Below are 23909 nucleotides of genomic sequence, written 5' to 3'. Positions count from 1 at the left end.
AAACACAACTTCCAAATTTGCAGGTGGCACCAAGTTGGAGGAGATAATTTATGCTGAGGAGGACTGCAACAAATTACAGGAGAACATTAATAAACTTGCAGAATAGGCAAGTAATTAGCAAATGAAGTTCAACGCAGATAAATGTGAGGTAGTACATTTTGATACAATTAATGGGAATTGGAAGGTGCAAGTCTAGGTGGAGTGGAGGAACTAAGGGGTCCTGGAGTAGAAATACATCAATCACTAAAGTTGCACCAGAGGTTGGTAAGGCCATTAAAACAAAAATCAAACCAAGCTCTAGGCTTTATTTCTAGAGGGATAAATTTGAAAATTAGGGAGGTTATGCTGAACCTGTATCAAATCTTGATTAGATTACACTTACTTAAAGTACTGCCTGCAGTTCTGATTGCCATATTATAAAAAGAGTATAGAGGCACTGGAGAAGGTGAAGAGGATATTTACAAGGATGATACCAGAACTGCATGGGTATACATATCAGGAAAGGATTGACAGGCTGGGTCTCTTTTCTCTTGAAAAAAGGTTGAGGGGTGACCTAATAGAGGCCTTTAAAATGATAGGTTTTGATAGAGTGGATGCAAAGGGAATGTTTCCTCTTGTGGAAAAGAGTATAACTAGGGGCCATCGATATAAGGATAGTTACCAAGAAGTCCAAAGGGGATTCAGAAAAAATCTCCTTTACCCAAAGAGTGTGAGAATGTAGAACTCACTACCACAGCAAGTGGCTGAAGCATTTATGTGGCAGCTAGACAAGCATTTAAGGGAGAAGGGAATAGATGGTTATGACGGTAGATTTGGATGAAGAAAGATGGGAGGAGGCTCAGATAGAGCATAAACAACAGCAAGGACTGGTTGGGCCAAATGACCTATTTCTGTGCTGTATATACTATGTAATCCTATGTAAATTTTTGGAGCTAATAAACAGAAACGTTCAAAGAAACAAAATTAATGTTCTGATGATTTTTCTTCCGTGTTGTCTGCAGCAGTATCCAGGAGATTAATCCTTAAATCTGGGCGACTTCAGGACAATTTAGATGGATTGGCGATCCTTGCTGGAATGAGGTGGGAACAGAGTCAAATAGAGCTTCCAAAATGACAATTTGATTAGAGTGCACATTTGGAGCAGAGGGGGAAGGAACAACTTGAGTATTGAAGGAGACAGGAATATAAACTCAATTTAAATTTATAGCAAGCTTAAAAGGGCAGGAAGGGAACATACAAACAGATAACATTGATCTGTGCTTCCTGGAGTATGAGAGCTTTGAATTGCAGCATTAATTTGGACAAACAAATCTGTGGAAAATGTCTCTAACTGGGAATACCTGAGTTCAAGGCCTGAAAGCTTGAGATGGGGATAATCTGACACATTAGACAGGGATTTCTAGATCCAGAATTCAGAGAGCAGATTTCCAATTTGGAAAAGACAGTGGTAAAGGATGAAATGGTAACTGTCGAAGAGGTCAGAATACCGTGAAGGCGCAGGCTAGAGCAGGAATGAACAGAATAAATTATCTTCTCCAAGTTGAAGTATTGGCTTTGTAGGAAAGGAAAGCAGCTGACATTTAATTCCCTTCACTGCAATAAAACTAAATCTCAAGTCTATGTAAAATAGGCAGCAGATATATAGTCAGTTTTACGCCACTACCCAACACAAATTTCTACCCCTAGGGCTTTTTCCAAGATCATTAAATGGATTACAATTGTACAATTAAGCTTTTTGTTTAATTCGCCCTTGGGATGTGAGAATTGCTGGCAAGGCCAGCATTTAGTGCACATGCTTAATTGCCCTCGCGTAGGTGGTGGTGAGTGACATACAACTGAATGGCTTGCTAGGGCGTTTCGAACGGTGACTGAGCGTCAATCACATCGGTGTGGGTCTAGAAACACACGTAGGCCAGACTGGGTAAAGACAGCAGATTACCTCCCCTGAAGGGCAGGCCAGACGGGTTTTTACAACAAACGAGTCATTTCATGATCATTATTAAGGAAAGTAGCTTTTACTCCAGACTTAAAGATTAATTGAATTTTAATTCCTCCAGCTGTTATGGTGGGATTTGAGCTCATGTCTCCAGAGCATTAGTCCAGACCCCTGGATTACCCTCCAGTAACATTACAACTGTGCTACTTTCCCCAGGTACTAAAAATGTGGACTAGCTGATGGTTTAGCAATTCAGGTGCAATGCAACAATAACAGGAAAAGCGGAAAGAGGGTTGTGCACATTCTTTCCCCAGTCTAGACTGAAGCTCATACATGATTTGTTGCTTTCCAGATGCAAGACAGAAGAGCGTTTCAGAATTACTGGAAACAAATGATAGGAGGGAGCAGCCAGAGGTCATGGTTCATTTTTTGAGTCAATGATCCAAGAGAAAAGGAAAGGAAAACTTCTGCAGGCCGAGTTTCGGAGAACAGGGAGCAGTTTTAGCAGTTGGGCTCCAAGGTTGGTTAAATCCAGGTTGCTCCCCCAGCCGCGTGGTTGAATCGGGAAGGATTACAGCGCTCAACAAGTGATCAAAGGAGTGACATCAGGGAGACAGTTTATATTTTATGGGATATTGCATCTCATTCTGGGAACAATGGGAGCCATGTGAGGCTACATCTGAACGGAAAGGGACTAAAAAAACTGGCAGTTTGGAAAAGGAGAGTGAACTAAACTAGGAAGGAAGTGCAAGGGGGGTTGGGGTTGCAGGGAATTGCAGTAAAAACAGGAGGTCAAAATTAGATAACTATACAAATTATTGGGGGGAAAAAAAGATAGCACGCAGAAGAATAAAAATAGTACAGGAGGGCAATCAGTTTGAGTTGTAATTAGGAAAGACCGGGGTGTTGGGAGGGGGAGTTGGGGGGGGGGGGGGATACAGATACAGGGATGGCGATGTGCAAATATCCCACTCCTGTTCGCTGAAATGCAGGCCGAACGCTGACTTTATACTCCCTGCGGATTCAGATGTTCTCTGCACCCAGCCAGAGCCAACTGCGCTGTTGATTGGTTGGGCCCATGAGCGAGGGATTAATATCGTGGGTGGTCCTCACTACTTAAAGCTGGCCTGCACTTCTTAAAGGGGAGGTGCATTGCAGATGGAGCAGCTGCTGACAGCTGTGCAGGAAGTGAATCTGACGAGCGGGGATGAGGTTTCCTAAAGCTTTTATTAATTAGATTTTTTTTAAATTTCACATATAAAAACACGTCCCATCTCATATGGCATAGTCACATGAGGGGGCATGTTTAAATAAATTTTTAAACCTTTTATTAATTATTGACAATAGCGATTCAATCTCCGAGGCAGCTCTGTGCCTTAATTGGCCCGCCTGCGTAAAATGGCGGCGCGGAGCCAATCGCAGGCGGCGATCGATTCCGCCACTGGCCCCGCCCACTACCCCCAAGCCCACTGATCGCCTGAGAAATTCAGGCCATATGTGTAAATGTTGGTGTCTGGGCCGGTGTGTAAGATTATACACGATTAGTGCATGTATGTTTGTGCAAAACTGCCTGGGGATGAGTGTGTAAGTGTTTACTTATATATAGTTGTGCCTAAGCATGTTTGTGGAAAACTAGCTAATGATGATGAAATACAACTGAGACAGGACAGCATATAATGATAGTTACATTCACATTTCAGGAGCGAAGTTATAGAATCTCACCTTTCCCAGTCCATAGTTTGCGTTGATAATCATTCTGCCCGAGTGTCCTGTGACAGGATCACATGTAAACAACACGCCTGTAACATTGTTAATGGATACAATATTAGACCCAAATATTGCTCGTGTTTTCCTCTGTTATGCTTTTTCTAGATTCTTCCCTCTCCAGTTTTAAAGCTCTATAACTCTGCATTCCAAGAGGAATAAAACACGAGACAAGTTCAAATTTAATATCCCCTGTAGGTAAAGCAAACTTGTTAATTTCTACAGTTAATACATGGAATACTCAATGGGGCAAGATTTTCACTGGTAGCTTTGTTTGCATCGTTGAAAAACAGTGCGAGAGTTTCCAGTTTGCTATTCCTAGTGAGATTGTATTTTATTTCAAAAGTACTTCTGCGGCTGTAAAGTAGTTTGGGAATGCATTGAGGTCATAAAAGGTGCTGAATAAAAGCAAGGGCAGGATTACCACCTTGTCAGGCGGGCGGGCTCGGGAGTGGTCGCGAAGCTGACTGCGATTGGGCCCCGACATCGATTTCACGCTGGCTGGCCAATTAACGCTGAGCGTTGCCAGGGTGCCCCCGGGAGGAGGGCGAGCGCAAAAGTTTGCACAGAGCTGCCTCAGGGGAGCTGAAGATTTTTTAAGAGCGCAAATAAAGATTGTGCAAACATGTAAAAACATGTCCCCTCGTGTCACATGAGCAGGGGACGTGTTACAAATGCTATTTCAAAATTTTTATTTTTAATTCCTGTTGGAAACCTCATCACGCCCACGGATGAGGTTTCATAAAAATTCCAGAGGCCACCTGGACAATTCGTCACCCGCCACCCGTAAGGTTGGTCGCGCAGGGAAAAGTTGCATTCCGTTGTGACTTTCATGGCCTTAATAGGCCTGTTAATTGTTGGCGGGCATGCGCGAGAGTCGGCGGGTGCGCAATGACGTTGGGACGCTCGCCCAACGTCATCGCGCATCGTTTTACGCTCAAGCGGTCAGGCACGCGCCCACCCACTCAGCGAAAAATCCTGACGCAAGTTTTTTTTGCTCTTACTAGCATTTGCTGAAGGTGAAATACAATATAAAAAACAACTTAGTCCTTGTGGAAAGGGAATGTGAAATTTATTTTTTTTGAATTGAATTGGCAAACCTTACCTGCTGCCTGGGCTGATACCATTTGCTGGATGACTACACCCATGCTTGATGGCACCGGTTGCCCCCTTTGGCTGCGATATTGCACTGCTTGGAATGAGTAGAGAGAAGCCCAGCAGTCCCGCACAGCATTACACACCTGGGGAAGTAAAAATTAATTGCATAAATCACAAAAAGTTAGAACAAATATCCATGGTTCATTGTTTTGAAATGTAAGGTACATGGTTTCAAATTGAAAAAATTGAAATAAAGAGTCACGGTCTCATACTCTTGGGTCACAACTAAAATAGGAAAGAGCGGGTGAGAAGAAGTGGTTTAAAACCCTTTAGAAGTATTTTACACTTGCTGAAACTGTCAGAGCTTTAAAACCAATGGATTACTTTGAAGTGCTGTCATGAAATACTGGCAGACACTGTGCCCAATTTAACAAGGTTCTACAAACTTAATCTGGCAAAGTCTCACAAACAGCAAATGAGATGATTAAATAAACCATTCTTGTTGACTATGGTTAAGGTTAAGATTTGGCCAGGACACTGGGAAATCCTTCCAATTTTCTTCAATTAGTGTCCCTCAATCTCCAGTATTCGCTTGATCAGACAAACAAAACCCCAGTTTAATGTCCCAACTGAATAACTGCACTTGTGTCAACGCAGCACTTCAATACCCAACTAGAGCGCCTGCCTAGATTAGGTCAAGTCCTGTAGTGGGACTTGAACCCACCAGCTTCAGAGCTAGCCCATGAGGGATCAACATTCATATGGCCCAGAAATGCATACCATGCTCTATCTAGTTGAAATTGCTGCAAAACTGTTTCATTTGTAATCAAGATTGCAGTCAACAGGTTTGCCGCTTGGGCATGCATTCAGTGTGCAACTTGGAATAAAGCCAACCAATTCCTCAGGGTAATACTACCCACAGTACAGAGCCTGGTTAACTGGCTGCGTCTTAGATGGTAGATCCTTATCACATTAGGAAGATCAGCAGTCAAACCAAATGAGTTATAATTTTTGCTAACCATAATGGATGAGAAAAATCAGCCATGCCAACTGTCATACCCACTACTATTTTATTCCAAAAGGCACCTGATTTCAAGTCAATCTAAATGATTTTTCCTCAAATCTGAAAAGATGACAGTTCAGTTTTGGTTCCTAGTCCATACTCAACACTTGACATGGAGCCTGCCCTGCAGCATTTCCTTACCTCTGGGAGAGAAAATTAATATGGGCATGGTAAGACTGTACATTTTGAATTATTATCTTGCTAAAAACACAGAGCAAGTGACAACAATATATTTTGATAACACCGTAATTTAAGGTAGAGAAATTATTTTCTCGTGTGTGGAAAGAGTGACATCATAAGACAGTGCGAGAGAGCGGCGGAGAGATCAGAACCAGCGCAAGTGCGGGGAAGCTTCAAAAATTGACGTCAGCACAAAGGTGAGAGCTGATTGGTGAGTAGTGGGTAAGTGTTTTGTTCCAGTTTTTTTCTCCAGTTTAAAATAGATTAAGCGAAGGAAAGGTAAGGGTTCTAGTTTTTATTTAAAGTACATAAATAATGTAACTTTTTTTTACTGTATTTCACTTAAAGTAAGGGCTTTTCTTTCAACTAGAGGCATGGCAGGGCAGCTCAGTCCCGTGTTATGCGCCACCTGCAACATGTGGGAAGTCCTAGAAGCTCCTTGCAGTCTGACCGACCACGTGTGCAGGAAACGCCACCAGCTGCATCTACTTGAGCTCTGAGTTTTGGAGCTTGAGCGGCAGCTGGAGGCACTGAGGTGCATCCATGAGGCTGAGAGTTTCGTGGATAGCACACTTTTAAGACGTGGTTACCCCACAGCTTACGGAAGTGCAGACAGAGAGGAAATGGGTGACCATCAGTCAGAAGAAAGGTGTCAAGCAGGTAGTCGGGAAATCTCCAGGGTGCATCTCGCTCGAGAACCGTTTTTCTGTGTTGGACAACAGTGAGAGTGACGATTCCTCTGGGGAGTGCAGCCACGCTCATGGCACTGAGTAGTTCAACTGCACAGTGAGGGAGGAAAAAGAGGGGAAGAGCAATAATGGTAGGAGACTCGAAAGTAAGGGGAACAGACAGGAGTTTCTGCGGCCCTAGACATGACTCCAGGATGGTATGTTGCCTTCCTGGTGCCAGGGTCAAGGGTGTCACTGAACGGCTGCAGGGCATTCTAAAGGGGGAGGGCAAACAGACAGAGATTGTGGTTCATATTAGTACCAACGACATAGGTGGAAAGAGGGATGAGGCCCTGCAAGCAGAATTTAGGGAGTTAGGAAACAGATTAAAAAACAGGACCACAAAGGTAGTAATCTCTGGATTACTTCCGGTGCCCCGCGCTAGTGAGTATAGAAATAGAAGGTTAGTCCAGATGAATGCGTGGCTGGAGATATGTGCAGGAGGGAGGGCTTTAGGTTTCTGGGACATTGGGACCATTTCTTGGGGTGGTGGGACCTGTACAAGGTGGACGGGTTGCACCTGAACCGGAATGGGACCAACATCCTTGCAAGGAGGTTTGCTAGTGCTATTGGGGAGGGTTTAAACTAACTTGGGAGGGGGATGGGATCCTGAGAGGAGGTTCAGCAGGGGGAGATGCACAGCCAAAATTAGAAGAGAGAGCAAGTGAGTCTGGAAGGCATAGAAATTATAGGCCAGTTAAGGCACAAGGGAGCTTGGCAAGGTTGGATGGTATTTATTTTAATGCAAGGAGTCTGGCGAATAAGGCAGATGAGTTGAGGGCACAAATTAACACATGGAAGTATGATGTCATTGCTGTCACAGAGACATGGTTGAGAGAGGGGCAGGATTGGCAGCTCAATATTCCAGGGTATAAGGTCTTCAGGTGAGACAGGGAAGGAGGTAAAAGAGGAGGGGGTATCATATTGATCAAGGAATCAATTAGAGCAGTAAGGAGGGATGACATCTTAGAAGGCTCCTCAAATGAAGCCATATGGGTAGAACTGAAAAACAAAAAAAGCAATCGCATTGCTGGGAGCGTACTATAGGCCCCCAAACAGTCAGAGAGAAATAGAAGAGCAGATATGTAGGCAAATTTCAGAGAAGTATAAAAATAATAGGGTAGTAATAGTGGGGGATTTCAACTTCCCCAACATTAACTGGGTTAGTCATAGTGTGATAGGTTTAGAGGGAGCAGAATTCTTAAAATGCACCCAGGAGAGGCTTTCAAGCCAGTATGTAGAAGGCCCTACAAGAGAGGGGGCGGTCCTGGACTTAATTTTAGGGAATGAAGCTGGGCAAGTGGTAGAGGTATCAGTGGGGGAGCATTTTGCAGATAGTGATCATAACTCCATTAGATTCAAGCTTGTTATGGAAAAGGACAAAGATGGGCCAGGAATCAGAGTTCCAAATTGGGGGTAGGCCGATTTTAATAAGATCAGATATGATTTGGCCAGAGTAGACTGGGAGCAGCTACTTTTAGGTAAATCTGCGTCAAAGCAGTGGGACTCATTCAAGAAGGAAATAGGGAGAGTGTAGGGCCAACATATCCCAGTAAAGGCAAAGGGTGGGACCCACAAATCCAGGGAACCCTGCATGTCGAGGGATATACAGGATTGGATTAAGAGAAATAGGGAGGCTTATGGCAGATACCGAGGGCTCAAAACAGCGGAAGCCTGAGAGGATTATAGAATGTGTAGGAGGGAACTTAGAAAGGAAATTAGGAGAGAAAAAGAGAGCATGAAAAAACATTGGCAGGTAAAATAAAGGAAAATCCAAAGTTATTTTACAAGTACATTAAGAGTAAGAGGATAACTGGGGAAAGAGTAGGGCCCATTAAGGACCATAGTGGTAATTTGTGTGTGCAGCCAGAAGACGTAGGTAGGGTCTAACTGAATACGTTGTGTCGGTGTTCACAAGTGAGAGGGACAATGTGGGTGTGGAAATCAGGCAGAAGGACTGTGATATAATTAAAGAAATTAGCATAGAAAGGGAGGGGGTTCTAAGTGGTCTGGCAGGCTTAAAAATCTCCAGGCCCGGATGAAATGTATCCCAGACTGTTGAGTGAAGCAAGGGAGGAGATAGCAGGAGCGCTGGCAATTATTTTCAATACATCTCTGGCCACAGGAGAGGTGCCAGAGGACTGGAGGACAGCCAATGTGGTACCATTATTCAAGAAGGGAGAAAGGGATATAAACCAGGGAACTACAGGCCAGTCAGTCTAACCTCAGTGGTAAGGAAACTATTGGAAGCAATTCTGAGGGGCAGAATTAATCCGCACTTGGAGAGGCAGGGGTTAATCAAGGACAGTCAGCATGGTTTTGTTAAGGGGAAGTCATGTCTGACCAATTTGATTGAATTTTTCAAAGAGGTGGCCAGGTGTGTAGACGAGGGCAATGCATTTGACGTAGTCTCCTTGGATTTCAGCAAGGCTTTTGATAAGGTCTTGCATGGGAGACTGATAACGAAGGTAAGAGCCCATGGGATCCAAGACAATTTGGCAAATTGGGTCCAGAATTGGCTGAGTGGCAGGAAGCAGAGGGTGATGATTGAGGGGTGTTTTTGTGACTGGATGCCTGTGTCCATTGGCGTTCCATAGGGATCGGTGTTGGGTCCCTTGCTGTTTGTGGTATATATAAACGATTTAGACTTGAATGTAGGAGGGTTGATCAGTAAGTTCGCGGATGACACGAAAATTGGGGGGTGGTAAATAGTGAGGAGGGTAGCCTTAGATTACAGGAGGATATAGATGGGCTGGTCAGATGGGCTGATCAGTGGCAAATGGAATTTGATCTGGATAAGTGTGAGGTGATGCAATTGGGCAGGATAAACAAGGCACGGGAATACAGAATGAATGGTAGGACCCTGGGAAGTACCGAAGCTCAAAGGGACCTTAGTGTGTATGTCCACCGGTCCCTTCCTTAAGGTTGCGGGACAGGTAGATAAGGTGGTTAAGAAGGCATATGGGATACTTGCCTTTATTAGCCAAGACATAGAATATAAGAGCAGGGAGGTTATGCAGGAACTGTATAAAACACTGTTTAGGCCACAGCTAGAGTACTGCGTGCAGTTCTGGAATCCGCATTATAGGAAGGATGTGATTACACTAGAGAGAGTGCAGAGGAGACTTACCAGGATGTTGCCTGGGCTGGAGAGTTTTAGTTATGAGGAGAGATTGGATAGACTGAGGTTATTATCCCTGGAGCAGAGGAGATTGAGGGGGGACATGATTGAGGTGTATAAAATTATGAGGGGCATAGATAGGGTAGACAGGAAAGAACTTTTCCCCTTGGTGGAGGGATCAATAACCAGGAGGCATAGATTTGAGGTAAGGGGCAGGAGGGTTAGAGGGGATGTGAGGAAGAATTTTTTCACCCAGAGGGTGGTGGGCATCTGGAACTCACTGCCTGAAAGGGTGATAGAGGCAGAAACCCTCATAACATTTAAGAAGTATTTAGATGTGCACTTGCGATGCCATGGCACGCAAGACTATGGGCCTAGTGCTGGAAAATGGGATTTGAATAGTTAGGAACTTGTTTGACCGGTGCAGACTCAGTGGACCGAAGGGTCTTTTTCTGTACTGCAGACCTCTATGACTCTAAAATAAGGATTGTTTAAGAATCGAGCTGGGCCATTCGGGGTGATGTCAGGAAGTACTTCTTCACACAAAGGTTAGTGTAAATCCAATAGTCTCACCCTCAATGAGCCGTTGAGGCTAGATCAACTGAACATATCAAAATTGAGATTGATAGATTTTTGGTTGGCAAGCGTATTAAGGGTGACAGAATCAGGGCAGGTAGATGGAATTGGTGTACAGATCAAACATGATCTAAACGATGGCAGAACAGGTCGAGGAGCTGAATGGCCTACTCCTGTTCTATTCCATGTGTGCTTTGCCCAAAGGTAGGTCCTTCTCTCATTGTCTGCTGATGCTTTAGCCTGAGCCATATTCTTGGTAGTTTTTGTCAATATTGACTTGCTATTGCCTTCCAGACTCAGGCTCAGGGAAAGGAAATAGGGCCTAGGTCTGCTATAGCCAGAACGAAAATCAAACCCATGTTGTTGGCATTATTCTGGACCACGCATTAGCCATCTAGCCAACTGAGCTAACTGGCCCACCTTTACTCCTGTTCTCATATTCCAAATTAAAGATACCATAATAATGAGTTTAAACAGAGAATTAAGAACAATTACTAAGAAGAACAGGTTTTATCCATGTAAAGTCCAATCCTTAGTTCCAAGTTGCATAACGATCTAATATTCCAATGTTTTAATCAACAATTTCCCACTTGGCTGCAGTTTTTTTTTTATTTTGGTCAATTCAAATTATTGAGTCAACTCTGAATTACAGGTAAGCTACAGAATTTTCTACCTTAATTGCTGTTTAACACTTGTTATTACATTGTTGTGGATTCACATCCTATTCTTTTTACCTGTTCAAAGCCTTTCAATCCCAGTTCTGTCTCAAGCTGCCCAGCAGCAGACATGTCCTCTGTGTCCTCACAGACTGCACTGGACCTGACAGCCAGTCGTTCCTCTGCTCCCAGTAGCCTTATCTCTGCAAGCTTGTCATGAATGGCATTTTCTATCTCTGGCGCCAGTTTAGTTTCCTTGAATAATTCAACACATCTGGGGAAGATTAAAAGGCAGTTCACGTGCCAAACCCAACAACAATTTAGAGTGAAACAAAAACAGAAAATGCTAGAAAAACCCAGCAGGTCTCACAACATCTGTGGAGAGAAAGGAAAACAGTTAACGTTTCAAGTCCTTGTGACTCTTCTTCAGAGCTCTGAAGAGCCATAAGGACGCGAAACGTTAACTCTGTTTTCTTTCACTCCACAGATGCTGTTAGACCTGCTGAGTTTTTAAGCATTTTCTGTTTTTGTTTGTTTCAGATTTCCAGCATCTGCAGTATTTTGCTTTTATCTTACAATTTAGAGTGATTTGGTGAGTCATTTAAAAGAAAAGATATTAGATTTTCACTCAAAAAAGCCTCTGTGGGCATCTAGGACATGCTCTGGGCCATCAGCAATACTAGAACTATATTCAATGCAATCTGTAACCTCATGGCCCAGCATATCTCTCACTCTACAATTTCAATAAAGCCAGGGGATCAACCCTGGTTCAACAGTGCAGGAAAGCATGCCAAGAACAGCACCTCTTCAGGCAACCTAAAAATGTGTTGCCAACCTGGTGGAGCTGTAACACTACATGGACGCTAAACAGTGGAAGTAGCCTTGCAATGGACAGAGCTAAGCGATCCCATAATCAATGGAGTAGATCAAAGCTCTGCAGTCCTGCCACCTCCAGTCATGGATAGTGGTGGACAATTAAGCAACTAACTGGAGAAGGAGGCTCCACAAATATCCGCTCTGAAGAAAATTCACACAGACTCGAAACATTATCTCTGTCTTTCTCTCCAGATGCTGTTAGGCCTGCTGAGTTTTTCCAGCATTTTCTGATTTTGTTTCAGATTTCCAGCATCCGCAGTATTTTGCTTTTATCCACAAATATCCCCATCCTCAATAGGGAGCCCGGCAAGAATGTGCAAAAGACAAGGCTGAAGCATTTGTAACCATCTTCAACCAGAAGTGTCGAGTGGATGATTCTCTTGAATAATTCAACATATCTGGGGAAGATTATCTCGGTTTCTCCTGAGGTCCCCAGCATCACAGATGCCAGTCTTCAGGCATTCACTCCACATGATATTACAAAACAGATGAAAGCACTGGACACAGCAAAGACTATGGGCCCTGGCAACATCCTGGTAGTTGCATTTAAGGTTCCTGCTCCAGAATTAGCTGGGCACCCTAGCCAAGCTTTTCTAATACAGCTACAATGCTGGCATTTGCTCAACAAAATGGATAATTGCCCAGGTATGTCTTGTCTATAAAAACTATGAAAAATCCAATCTGACCAATTACCATCAGTCCACATAAATCTACTCTTGATCATCAGCAAAGTAATGGAAGGTGTTGTTGACAGTCCTATCAAGCAGCACTTACACAACAATAACCTGCTCACCAATGTATTCTGCCAAGATCACACAGCTCCAGGTCTTATTACAGCCTTGAGTCAAACATAGGCAAAAGAGCTGAACTCCAGAAGTGAGGCGAGAGAGACTGGCTTCAGCATCAAGGCAGCATTTCACCAAGTGTAGCTCATGGAGCCCAAGTAAAATTTAAGTAAGTGGGGTCAGGGGGAAAACTCTCCAACCTAGCACAAAGGAAGGTGGTTATGTTTGTTGGAAGCCAATCATCCCAGCCCCAGGACATTGCTGCAGGAGTTCCTCAGGGCAATGTCCTAGGCTCAACTATCTTCAGTTGCTTCATCAATGACCTTCCCTACATCATAAGGTCAGAACTTTAGATCATCTAAAGCTCTACTGCCTGTCTCCTTACCCTCAAGGTGCCACTCACCCATCACATGTATTCACTAACCTGCATTGGCTCCTGGTCCAATAGCTCCTTGATTTTGAAATTCTCATCATTATACCTTCTCATCGTTATACCGTTAGGCCAATGACCTACAAACCACTGATCCCGAGACCCTCCCAGTACTAATCGAACATTGACTCCCTTCCCAGTGCTTTCATATCTCAGAAGTGCTCCTCCCAATGCTGATAGGTCAATCTCACTTCCAATACTATTTGTCATAACAGACCTGTTCTTATAAAATCTGTAACTCACCAAAGCAATGTCACAGGAAAAAAGTGCTGGTATTCAATACATGCTGTCAGAGGAAAACATTTTTGACTGATTTTACCTGTTGCACAGTTGACGAAGGTTTCCATTTTTATGTGCGCTACCAAAATACAGAAAGAACATAATTAAAAATGAGAACGTGATCGCAGATGACAGAATTCTAACATGTTGCAATTCAGTGTAGCGATAATTCTAAATTGCAACTGAAATTGCGCAAATCTAACATTAAAATTGAATTTGGAACTTTCTCATCAGGTTATATTGCTTTAAGAAAGATAATGGCAATACCAGATAACATCGTCCAGCTCTGTCATGGCTTGCCGAAGACTGGTGTTCATTTTCATTTGGTGTTCCAGGGCTGCAACTGTGACACAGAGACCTGTTGGTACAGAAAACTGGCAAACAAAAAACAGCAAGATATCAATGTATCCTGGCTGAGCTGGTATTATTTATCACTTTAATTCAATTACAGTGTTGTTGCTAGTTTTTGATTGCAGCTGTTGGTTCAAAAATGAAATTGTTGTTGACGCCTGGAGCCTTGGCACAATGAAGGAGCAGGACAGCCTCCAAGGCTTGTGTAATAATATTGGCTATCTTTCAGCTACACTTAGCCATGCCAAATAGATCAAAAGGCAGAGGTCGAACAGCAGTCATGTTTGAGTGGATCCAAGAATGCCCATCACACAGGGGCGATTCCAATTTACAGTAATGGGAATAACAATCCCAAGGGCCCTAATGATACCAGTCTCCAGTGCCGCAAGGCAAATGGTACCTGGAGATTTTCTGTTGCATTCCAAAGTTCACCAGCTGCCTTGCTTCAATTAGATGGATGGAAATGGCTCAACGCAACTGCATTTACTTGGATATATTCCCGGGATGTTTTGGCACTGGAAAGTTCAAGACTGCTCGACCCTCAGGATTAATTGATATAAGAACTAGACAATGTTCTGCCACCTTACTGTTATAACATTTTGGTGTCTAGAGTAGTTTTGTTAATCAGTACTACTCAAGTTACCCAACTCTAGTGGGCAACACTCATGCCTCCGATCACCAAGTTACAGGTTCAAGTCCAGCTTCGGAGACTTAGGGCGGAATCTTACGGCCCCCTCGCGGCAAGCCGTTCGAAAGTACATTGACTTCCGCAGGACCGTAAAATCCCATCCTTAAGCACAGAGCTCTAAGCTGACACTCCAGTGCTTTACCAAGGGAGTATGCACTGACAAAGGTCATCCTTTAAATGAAAAGTTAAATCGAGGTCTCATCTGCTCTCTCAGGTAATAGATCTCATGACGCCATTTTGAAGAAAGGCATGGGACTTATCCCTTGTGTCCTGGTCAATATTTATCCCTCAATCCATATCATAAGAATGGATTATCTCATCATTAACACATTCTTGCTTGTGGGACCTCGATGTGCGCAAATTGGCTGCAGCATTTCCTGTATTGCAACTGTGGCTACAGTTCAACAGCAGTTAATGAACTGCTAAGAGTTTTGGGATATCCTGAGGTCATGGAAGGCACTGTAGAAATGTAAATCCTTTTTCTTAACTTACAATACGGCAACAAAGGAAACGTTGATTCAATAACAGGGCATTGGATTGTTTAATCAGCCAGGCTACCCCCTTAACGGTGACAAAAATGCTTCAGGCAGAAAAATCACAAAGGCCCAGTGCTGTATGTCGTCCAAAGCACATAGATCTTACTCTATAATATAGACATCATAGCACATAGGCTAGGAATTTTCCTATGGCGGGCGGGCTGGGCGAGAGCAGGCGCGAAGCCGACTGCCACCCGCAATTGGCTCCACGCTGCCATTTTACGTGGGAGGGCCAATTAAGGCCGGCCAGCGTAATACGCGACTGATAATGCTGAGCGCTACCTGTGCGGGCCAGGGGAGGAGGGAGAGTCAGGGCCAGCGGTCTCTTGCGCATGTGCGCGGAAGTGCACAGCATTCTCCCTGAGGCACTGAGCTGCCTCGGGGAGATTGACTGGATAATAAAACAATTAAATAGATGATTTAAAATTTTATTTAAACATGTCCCCTCATGTGGCTGTGTCACATGAGTTGGGGCATGTTTTTCAATTTATGGAAATTTATTCATTTATTTGATAAAAGCTTCAGGAAAGCTCATCCCGCCCGTGGATGAGGTTTCCTGAAAAACGCGAAGGCCGCTTGGGCTTTCCGCCTGCCCGCGCCAACCGTAAGGTTGGATGGGTGGCGTCCGCAAGTGCCTCAGTTAATTTTTTTAATGGCTGTAATAGGCCTTTTACATTTCGGCGGACGTGCAGCCGACTCCGGCGCGCGCCAGCTGAACGAAACATTGCAATGGCACGCGATGACGTTGGGGCGCACGCCTGATGTCATCGCACGTCATTTTTTACGTTGGCGTGTTGGATCCACCCCCGCACGCTGAGGGAAAAATCGTGCCCGTAAAGGCTTTTTTTTAAAAAAGAGACAAGGAGTTAATTTCCCCTCCATTGAATTTATGAAGCAAGAAGGTCAAAATTCTGTGTAAATGTACTGTAGGCACACAAAAAACAGACATTTATTCTATTGGGCGTATAAATATATCGAGTGTAGGTTAATGTGATAGGTTACATTTTGTGTGCTACACAGCAGAGGAATGAGTATATGTGTGAAGTTCCACTGCATCAAGGGCTTCCTCCATAAAATGTTTACATTTCCCAAAGAACTACAGATTGTGCCTATTGCTATCCAAAAGAAATTAATTTGATTTTCTTTATTTTTAAAAATGCACAGGAAGAAAAACAAAATGAAAAGTATATAAAAGCACCACCTATTTCAGATTAATAGGCAAACCTTGCTACCAGCCCAGCCATTTCCTGGATCAGAGTGAGGGTGGAGAGGCAGGGTAGGATATTTACAATTATCTTATCTCTCTTCTACATTACAGCGAGGATGGGTTTGGGCCAGGGCAATAGGGCAATGATATTTACGGTGAGATTATGGAGGCTGACAATGGAAGAGCTGGAACAGAATACATGCCAGTTATAGGGCCCATTTCTGACAACTGGGAGAGGGACATGGTTGGTACTCAAACAGTCTTTTGTGGGCGTCTTTTGGATGTGTAGTCCATCCAAAATTTGGAGTCCCAAAACAAGTGAACAGCAAAGCATTGAACACCACTATCCGTACAGCTCCCCTGCAAGTCATATAACATCCTGACTTGGAACTATGTCACTGTCCCTTCACTGTCATTGAGTCAAAATCCTGGAACTCCAGGCTTAACAGCACTGTAAGAGTACCTACGCCACAATGACTGCAGAGGTTGAAGAAAGCAGCTCACCACCACCACCTTCTCAAGGGCAATCAGGAATGGACAATAAATGCTGGCCTTTCCAGTGATGCTGAATCCCATAAATAAAGTTTTCAAAAATAACCTGGAAGACCGGCTAGTGCTGCCCACAGGAATAAAGCAGGAGAAAGGTAGACTGAAGCAGGCAGATGTGGAAAGGCAGCACATTCAAGATTCAAAATGGCAGTGCAACTCGGAGCCTCTCAGTCATTCATCCGCTTTCATTATCCGCCAGGTGAGTCCCTCCGTTCTCGTGAATATTCAATGTTCCCTTACAAATGGTTGAAGATCCATATTTGCGCAAGTATTATGTGCCACTATAGAAGTAGTATTTTGCAATCAAATTCACAAGGCCAAAAAAGTAATGTGGGAACCAGGTAGTGTTAACATTAAGACTATGAGGATCCTTGTGCAACAGTTAAGCAGTAGAGTAACAGAAATAGAAGCAATGTACTTGAACACTATTCTTTCATTTCTGAGTGCTAATTTATTTCCAAAATGTGCAGATCTGATTAAGTTCTCAGCTGTAGCTGTTGAAGATCAAAATATAAAACAATCTGTATTAATTTTCCAGATGACCAGAATGCACAGTACAAAGGAGAAATGATATCAGGAAAATCATATTTGATGCATTCTCAATATGACTTATGTAAGAGAACATTTGAAGGCTGATTTTCCGATATTTACAGAGAGGCCTAGCCGCGTGATGGCCTAGCATTATCGCACAAACCCAGATATGCGTCCAAGGATTTTCCGTCTGTTTAAAGTAAAGTAATGGGCAGAAAGTCATAGGAGTTCGCCTGTGAGTTTCTGATTTGAACAGTCAGACTCAAAATCAGCTAATTGAATTAATCTGACAATATGTCTGTAACACATAACAGAACGCTTACTGACTGATGACCGCATCTTCAGCATATATTATTATAACCATTTGGGTGAGGTGGTGAGGGCAGGGTAAAGCCCCATCCACTGTCTTTTTAGCCTTGCTTAAACTGTTTTTGTACTTGGCCTCAACGCCGGTTTTTCCACTCACCAACAAAAATTCCACAGAATATTCCAGCTACATCACAACATTTTTGATTTTTCTACCCACCTGATACCCAAAGCGTTTCTGCATTTTCATTAGCTGTGCCAGCTGAGCTCCTTTACCGCCCACCACTGCAGCACACTGGCACGCCTCATCGGAGAGCGCCAACACCAACTTGGAGCATGGTGGCACCACAAGTTCCTGGAACTTTACAGTTGGTATGAAGTCTGGAGCCTCTCGGCCGCTTTCATTTCTAACCAAAGGAAAAAGAAGTCCATTATTCTCTCAGCATTAAAGAAACTTTTGGGAGCTATATTGTGTAAGTTTTGTTCACAAAAACGTACCTGTAATGAAATTCAATTATGCCCCAGCCACGAACAGTTAAATCCAATCGGTAGTTGGCCACACACTCATGGATTCTACTTTCCCAACTTAGTCCCCCATACATCACAGGGGAAGCACTTTTATCAATTGACACTTGAAGATGAAACAACTGGCCTTCTATGGCAGGAAAGAGAAAATATGTATTTTAGATTAATCGTAAATTTTAAAATCTGATGATGTCCAAAGTATATATACATTTACATATTTTAATAACAAATTGGTTCCACATAAATCATAGTTTGTAGTTGGTATTTCCTACAGTCAACAAGTCAATACAGTCAAGCATGGTTTTGCAATATGATTTACTGCATCTTCCCAACAGCATAATATGTAAATGTCGAAGCACAAGTGAATTCACCAGTTTTTATGTTCTCCCAGCTCACCTGCTGTAAAACTGATTCTGTACAGGTCAGCAATGATCCCATCATCAGCAATATCTGCTAAGGAGATATCTGACCAGTCAATCCCAGCCTTCCTCCCATTTGGAAACATCACATAGCCTATATTCATACTTGAAGAATATTATTAGATATTTACAAATTGAACAAGTTTAAGATTCTTTTGGTGTTATTCTACATTAAGAGCACCATACAAACAAAACTTTTTTTGCATTGATTTTTACATTGTTAAAGGAACAGACAGAGGGATTTCATAACTGTATTAAAACATTGATTACTAATATTACACAATTAAATTTGCCATGTGATTTGGCATTGAAATACTTAAAGGATGGGAAGTTGCTGTACATACTGTAAGGAACATATCTTTTTATTTCTGTTGGACTGTTGTAAAGAACGTACCTTTTTATTTTCTATTGTACTGTGGATTAAAATTATAATGGTTGCAGTTTGAAAAACATGTCTACTGGAACAGGGTGAGAGATATATACAATACTGCAGTCCTGGAACAGAGTGTGCCATGAAAGACAGGATGGTGCTGGAAAGGAGCCCTGGGCCAAGGGAGCTGCCTGGCAACAATGTTTTAATTTGCTCCTGACCAGGTGACCAGGTTTTGTGTGAGAGCAGTGCAGCAGAATAGCTCCTAGCCTGAAAGGAAAAATACCTAAAATCTCTCTCTCCTATTGTGTAAGATTCCAATAATTCCACAATACTAGCCAGCTGGCTTTTCCTCCTCATATCTCGCTAACCTTCTTTCTTTCTGAAAACCCCTGTCAAGAGGCAAAGGGGAAAATCACTGTTACAGACATTGAAAGGCAAGTGCTCAACCAGTGAACTAAATACTGAAAGTGCTGGAAGACCACTTTGTGTCATCAACAAGAACTGAAAAGAATTTGGGAAGACTTCTATCAAAATCAACCCATCGGTTGGTGCTATTGAACTGTTTTATCCCACCCTTAAAATCCATGTTTTTGTGTGTCTTACGTGTCTTGTATGTACGTATATAGGGATTTAAGAAGGGGTAGAGTTTAGGTTATAGGGTTAGAAATTAGCAGTTGACATTTCTTTCTTTTGCCACTGGTTAATAGAAGTTTGTTCACTAAACAGTTATTTATTTATTAATCACAAACCTAGTGCTTGTATTCTGTTAACCTAAATTAAACAGTTAGGTCGAATTGAGTCAATCTGGTGGTTTGGTCAAACTTTTCACATTTGTCACGGCTCGGGGAACAGTGGGGCTTGATATTACAGTGCACTAACCCAGTGAGTCATGACAATACAATTCTGATGGCAGCCTTCCATCTCATAAGACAATGGTGGCCAACTCTGTGTTAAGTCTGTCTTCTATGTTGTGTTAACACAAACCTAGGCAAAATTTATGGAGAACCGGGCTGTCCAAACATCAAGTGCCCCTCTTGACTTCCCCAAAGGGATGCAAAGCACTATGTTTGGACCTGGCCTGGTTGCAGGGGTTGCTGGAACGATTACATTTTTTGAAACCAGTCTGCCTTTGGGTTCCACTCCAGATTTTGTGTCAGGGTTTACTTGCTTAGCCTTCCACTCTTCTGAGGTATCCACAGTGGAGCTATTTGCCCAGAGCTGGGAGTTTGGTTCATGAGTGCCAGTGCGTGTCTACATGCCGGTGGGCTTGCACCTGGCATGTTTGGGGGCCAAACCTCCGTCAAGCTCCTCTGAAGCTTTAACCTGGAGCCACAAGGGACCCAGTTTTTGTCTGTCACCATGAGGAGGCAAAGTTGAGAACTTTCCAATGGAGAGGCTGTGCACAGACAGGGAGAGACTTACACATCAGATGCTCTTATTTATATTGCTGCTAGCCAGTGGATTAGGCAGAAAATAAGAAGCAAACTACATGTCAAAAACAGAAAGCACTCTTTCTCTCTTCACCCACAAACCAGGTGCATCACATCGACCTGCTGAACATACTAATTAGTTACTCACTAAATAGGTATCAAAGGGTTAGGAAGGACTGAAATGATGAAAAGAGTCGAGATACTTCTCACCAACAACAATTCCCATATGGTCAGCATCACGAATAGTCTCTCCTAATCAAACTTCTACTACCTGGCTTCATGTGCTGACCTCTGTTTAGAACTGCGGGCAGAGATATGAAAGCGGGTGTTTGGCATCTCTAAACCACACAGCTCCAGGTTGGTAGGGCTCATCAGCCTTAACCTAGCAGAAGTTAACTCTGATTTCAAAAGCCCCAGCTATGGGTTAACTAAGGTATTCATCAGCTGACAGTGCGGAAGGTGACAAATAGTGCCAACAGACTGGACGGCAATGTCAAGGCTAAATGCAGCTCTTCAGCTCAGCAGCTCATGTAGGATAAGGGCAACTCCAAAATCAAACCTGTATCCTTTCAGCTGCTACTCTTGTGGCATATATTGCACCATATGAGGAAGTGGGAGAGGCTCTGCACAAACCCCACCCACTTAAATATACTCAGCATGCTGGTTGTTCATCACGTCATCAACCAAAACATCAGACATACTCCAAGGAACCATTATCTCACACTGTATATTTTTATAAAATATATAGATATAGATATACTCATTGCTATTCCTAAAATTTTAAAAACTGAACAAAGGCCTGTAAAATGACTAAAACTGTATCTGCCTGTGACTCCTGAACAAAAAAAAGCCACATTGCAGTTTCAAGGAAGCTCACGCCTTGTTATCTCGGGGGAGCTACTAACGACTGCAAAGTCCAACTTCAAAGCGAGCTACACAAAACCCATTTGTATTCGATAGCTCTGGCTGGACAATGGAGTTGGAATGTCTACTAAGACAATGGCCTCTCAAACATTCCTTTTAACCCAAGGATGTTACTAACAGCTTGACATTTGAGGTCCTAGGATTAATTAAACAGAAGCACCAAGGCTGGTTCGACAACAACGACCAAGGCATATGCATGCTTTTACATGAAGTGCATGATGCTCGCAGATCTTACATATCTGGCAGGAAATCACCAGCAAGGATACCATTGCACAAAATACATGCTGCAGGACAACCTAAGAGAGAAGAATCAATGGTGGCAAAACAAGGCTAGAGCTTCAAGCAGCTGCCAATAAAGAAGATCTGTACAAATATCACTTCTTTCAACAGCAGGAAAAGTTCTTACAAGGATTATTCTTAATCTGATTGTCACTCACCTCATTAACTCTCTGTACCCAGAATCAGTGTGACTTTTCTGTGCAAGATAGGGAACAGTGAACATGATCTTTGCAGCACATCAAATTCAAGACAATTCACGCAACCAGAATAAGGGCTTCTATATGGTGTTCATTGGCCTGACCAAGTAATATAGTAAAACCAGGGAGGCCAGTGAAAGGGTCTGCACAGATATGGCTTCCCTGAAAAGATCATCAGTGTCATTTGCACATTTCACGATGGCATGATGGTCAGCGTGATGCCAAGTGATACGTCATCCGATGCCATTCCTGTCACCAACAGCACCATGCAAGGCTGTAAATTGGCTCTAACTCTGTTTGCCATATATTCCTTGGTCATGCTCCAGTACACAATCAAAGGTCTTGACACTGGAGTACACATTCAATTCAGGACAGATGGCACCTCTTCAACTTGCAAAGACCCAAAGTTACTTATGGTTATGGAACAGCTGCTGATTGAACTATTATTCATGGTGATTGTGATCTTATAGCACATAGTACTGAGGACATTCAGCTGCTTGTTGATTGCCTTTCCCCCAGCCTCCTAACACTTTGGCCTGACAATAAATCTGAAGACGACAGATATCTTGTATCAACCTACCCCTGGCTACATACTCCAAGACCCCACAGTCACTATCAACAACACACCCCTCTGTTCAGTACAGAAGTTTTGCTATCTTGGGAGTATCCTCTCCAATAATACTACGCTGGATGACAAAATCAACCATCACCTGGCAAAAGCAAGTTCAGTGTTTGGCAGGCTCACTCACAGTCTTTGGAAAGAGCATGGAGTGTATCTCAGGACAAAGATCAAAGTCTACCAGGCATAATTTCTTTACGGGTGCAAGACTTGGCAACCTACCGGCATCACATAAAACTAGAAGCATTCCATCTTCGTTGTCTGACATCAGGCGGGAGGACAAAATCCCCAACACAGAGGTTCTTGCAAAGTGCTGCATACCTGACACTGAGAGCATGCTCTTCAGAGCTCAGCTTCACTGGGTCGGTCATGTGGTTTGCATGGAGGATTCCTCCGCACCAAAGGCAGTACTCTACAGCCTCTACTTTACAAGCTAACCACGGGAACTCACACCACAGGACATCCCAAACTTAGATATAAAGACAATCTGAAAGCCAACTTCAGGACTTGCCAATTGGATCCAAATACATGGGAAAAAACAACCTTGGGCAGGCTCAAATGGAGAAGTCTCTGCATCAGGACAAGCAAGCAGGGCGCAAAGCCAATGCCTCCATCCATCTCTCCAACACTGACTTTGTATGCAGTATTTGCAATCATTTATGCAAATCAAGACTCGGCCTAATGTCACACATCAGATGACACCAGCCTAGACTGTAAACCAGTCATCAACACCCATTAAAAACACCAGAAAAAGTCGGAGCTGCTGCATTATGCACAAACTAATTTCTAAAGATGAAACACATTTTAGTTACAGCCAAACAATCTCTCTGGTTCTGAAAATTTACTTTTACAAGTGTGGAGTCTTATTCCTTCAGAAGTTATGGTAGAGATTCTTAAAAACTCAAAAATTAAAATCAACTTTTTTTTAAAAAAAAACTTTTTCTTTCTATTTCTTATTTTTCTCTCTTAATCCCATCTTTTATCCCTCTCTACTTTGCTTTTGGTACATTTCACATTCAATTAAATATGTTAATTTATACTTTAGACTCAGTGAGGATTCTTCAATTTGGTAGAGGAGACATGCCTTAGTTACACAAATCCCAGTCTCCTGCACTAAAAAGGATATCTAGTTATTTTGTGCCTTGCAAAAACCTGCAAAAATCCTGTGGGCAGCTATAGGCATGATGAATGGCAGCAATCAAAAAAGCCAAGCAAAATGTTTTTATGAGGATTAACATGTTAAATACTTAGTAATCCATGTTGGATCAAATGAATAAATTCTCTCACCTTTGGATAAAATTTTGAAAAAGTCATAAACCTCACTAGAGCGTGCCAGCACACATTACTTACTTTGTGGTAGTTGCAGAAATGCAGAGCGCTATTAAATTCACTGATAATCCATTCTACAGGAAATAAGGAAACAGTAAACCATTGGTCTATTTTCCAATCAGCATTAAGCAAACCTAATAATGTAAATACTTTA

General features: G+C 42.9%; 1 protein-coding gene across 2 annotated transcripts in view; it reads right to left on the bottom strand.

The window, feature by feature from the left end:
* LOC144682197 (rifampicin phosphotransferase-like) overlaps nucleotides 1-23909 on the bottom strand; it is a 180589-nt gene that overhangs the window by 82059 nt on the left and 74621 nt on the right. For both annotated transcript variants that reach the window (XM_078544590.1, XM_078544589.1), the window contains exons 8-16: nucleotides 23777-23829; nucleotides 18582-18709; nucleotides 18159-18315; nucleotides 17881-18067; nucleotides 13760-13866; nucleotides 13533-13571; nucleotides 11201-11396; nucleotides 4806-4941; nucleotides 3659-3735 (exon numbers count right to left, since the gene is read on the bottom strand). In XM_078544590.1, the coding sequence (XP_078400716.1) occupies nucleotides 3659-3735; nucleotides 4806-4941; nucleotides 11201-11396; nucleotides 13533-13571; nucleotides 13760-13866; nucleotides 17881-18067; nucleotides 18159-18315; nucleotides 18582-18709; nucleotides 23777-23829 (1080 nt within the window). The remainder of the gene's footprint in view (nucleotides 1-3658; nucleotides 3736-4805; nucleotides 4942-11200; nucleotides 11397-13532; nucleotides 13572-13759; nucleotides 13867-17880; nucleotides 18068-18158; nucleotides 18316-18581; nucleotides 18710-23776; nucleotides 23830-23909) is intronic.

This window comes from Cetorhinus maximus, chromosome 6, assembly GCF_964194155.1.
Source record: "Cetorhinus maximus chromosome 6, sCetMax3.hap1.1, whole genome shotgun sequence".
NCBI classification, from domain to species: Eukaryota; Metazoa; Chordata; class Chondrichthyes; order Lamniformes; family Cetorhinidae; genus Cetorhinus; species Cetorhinus maximus.
Note: the sequence above shows the minus strand (reverse complement) of the source record. Positions and strands in the feature narration are given on the sequence as shown.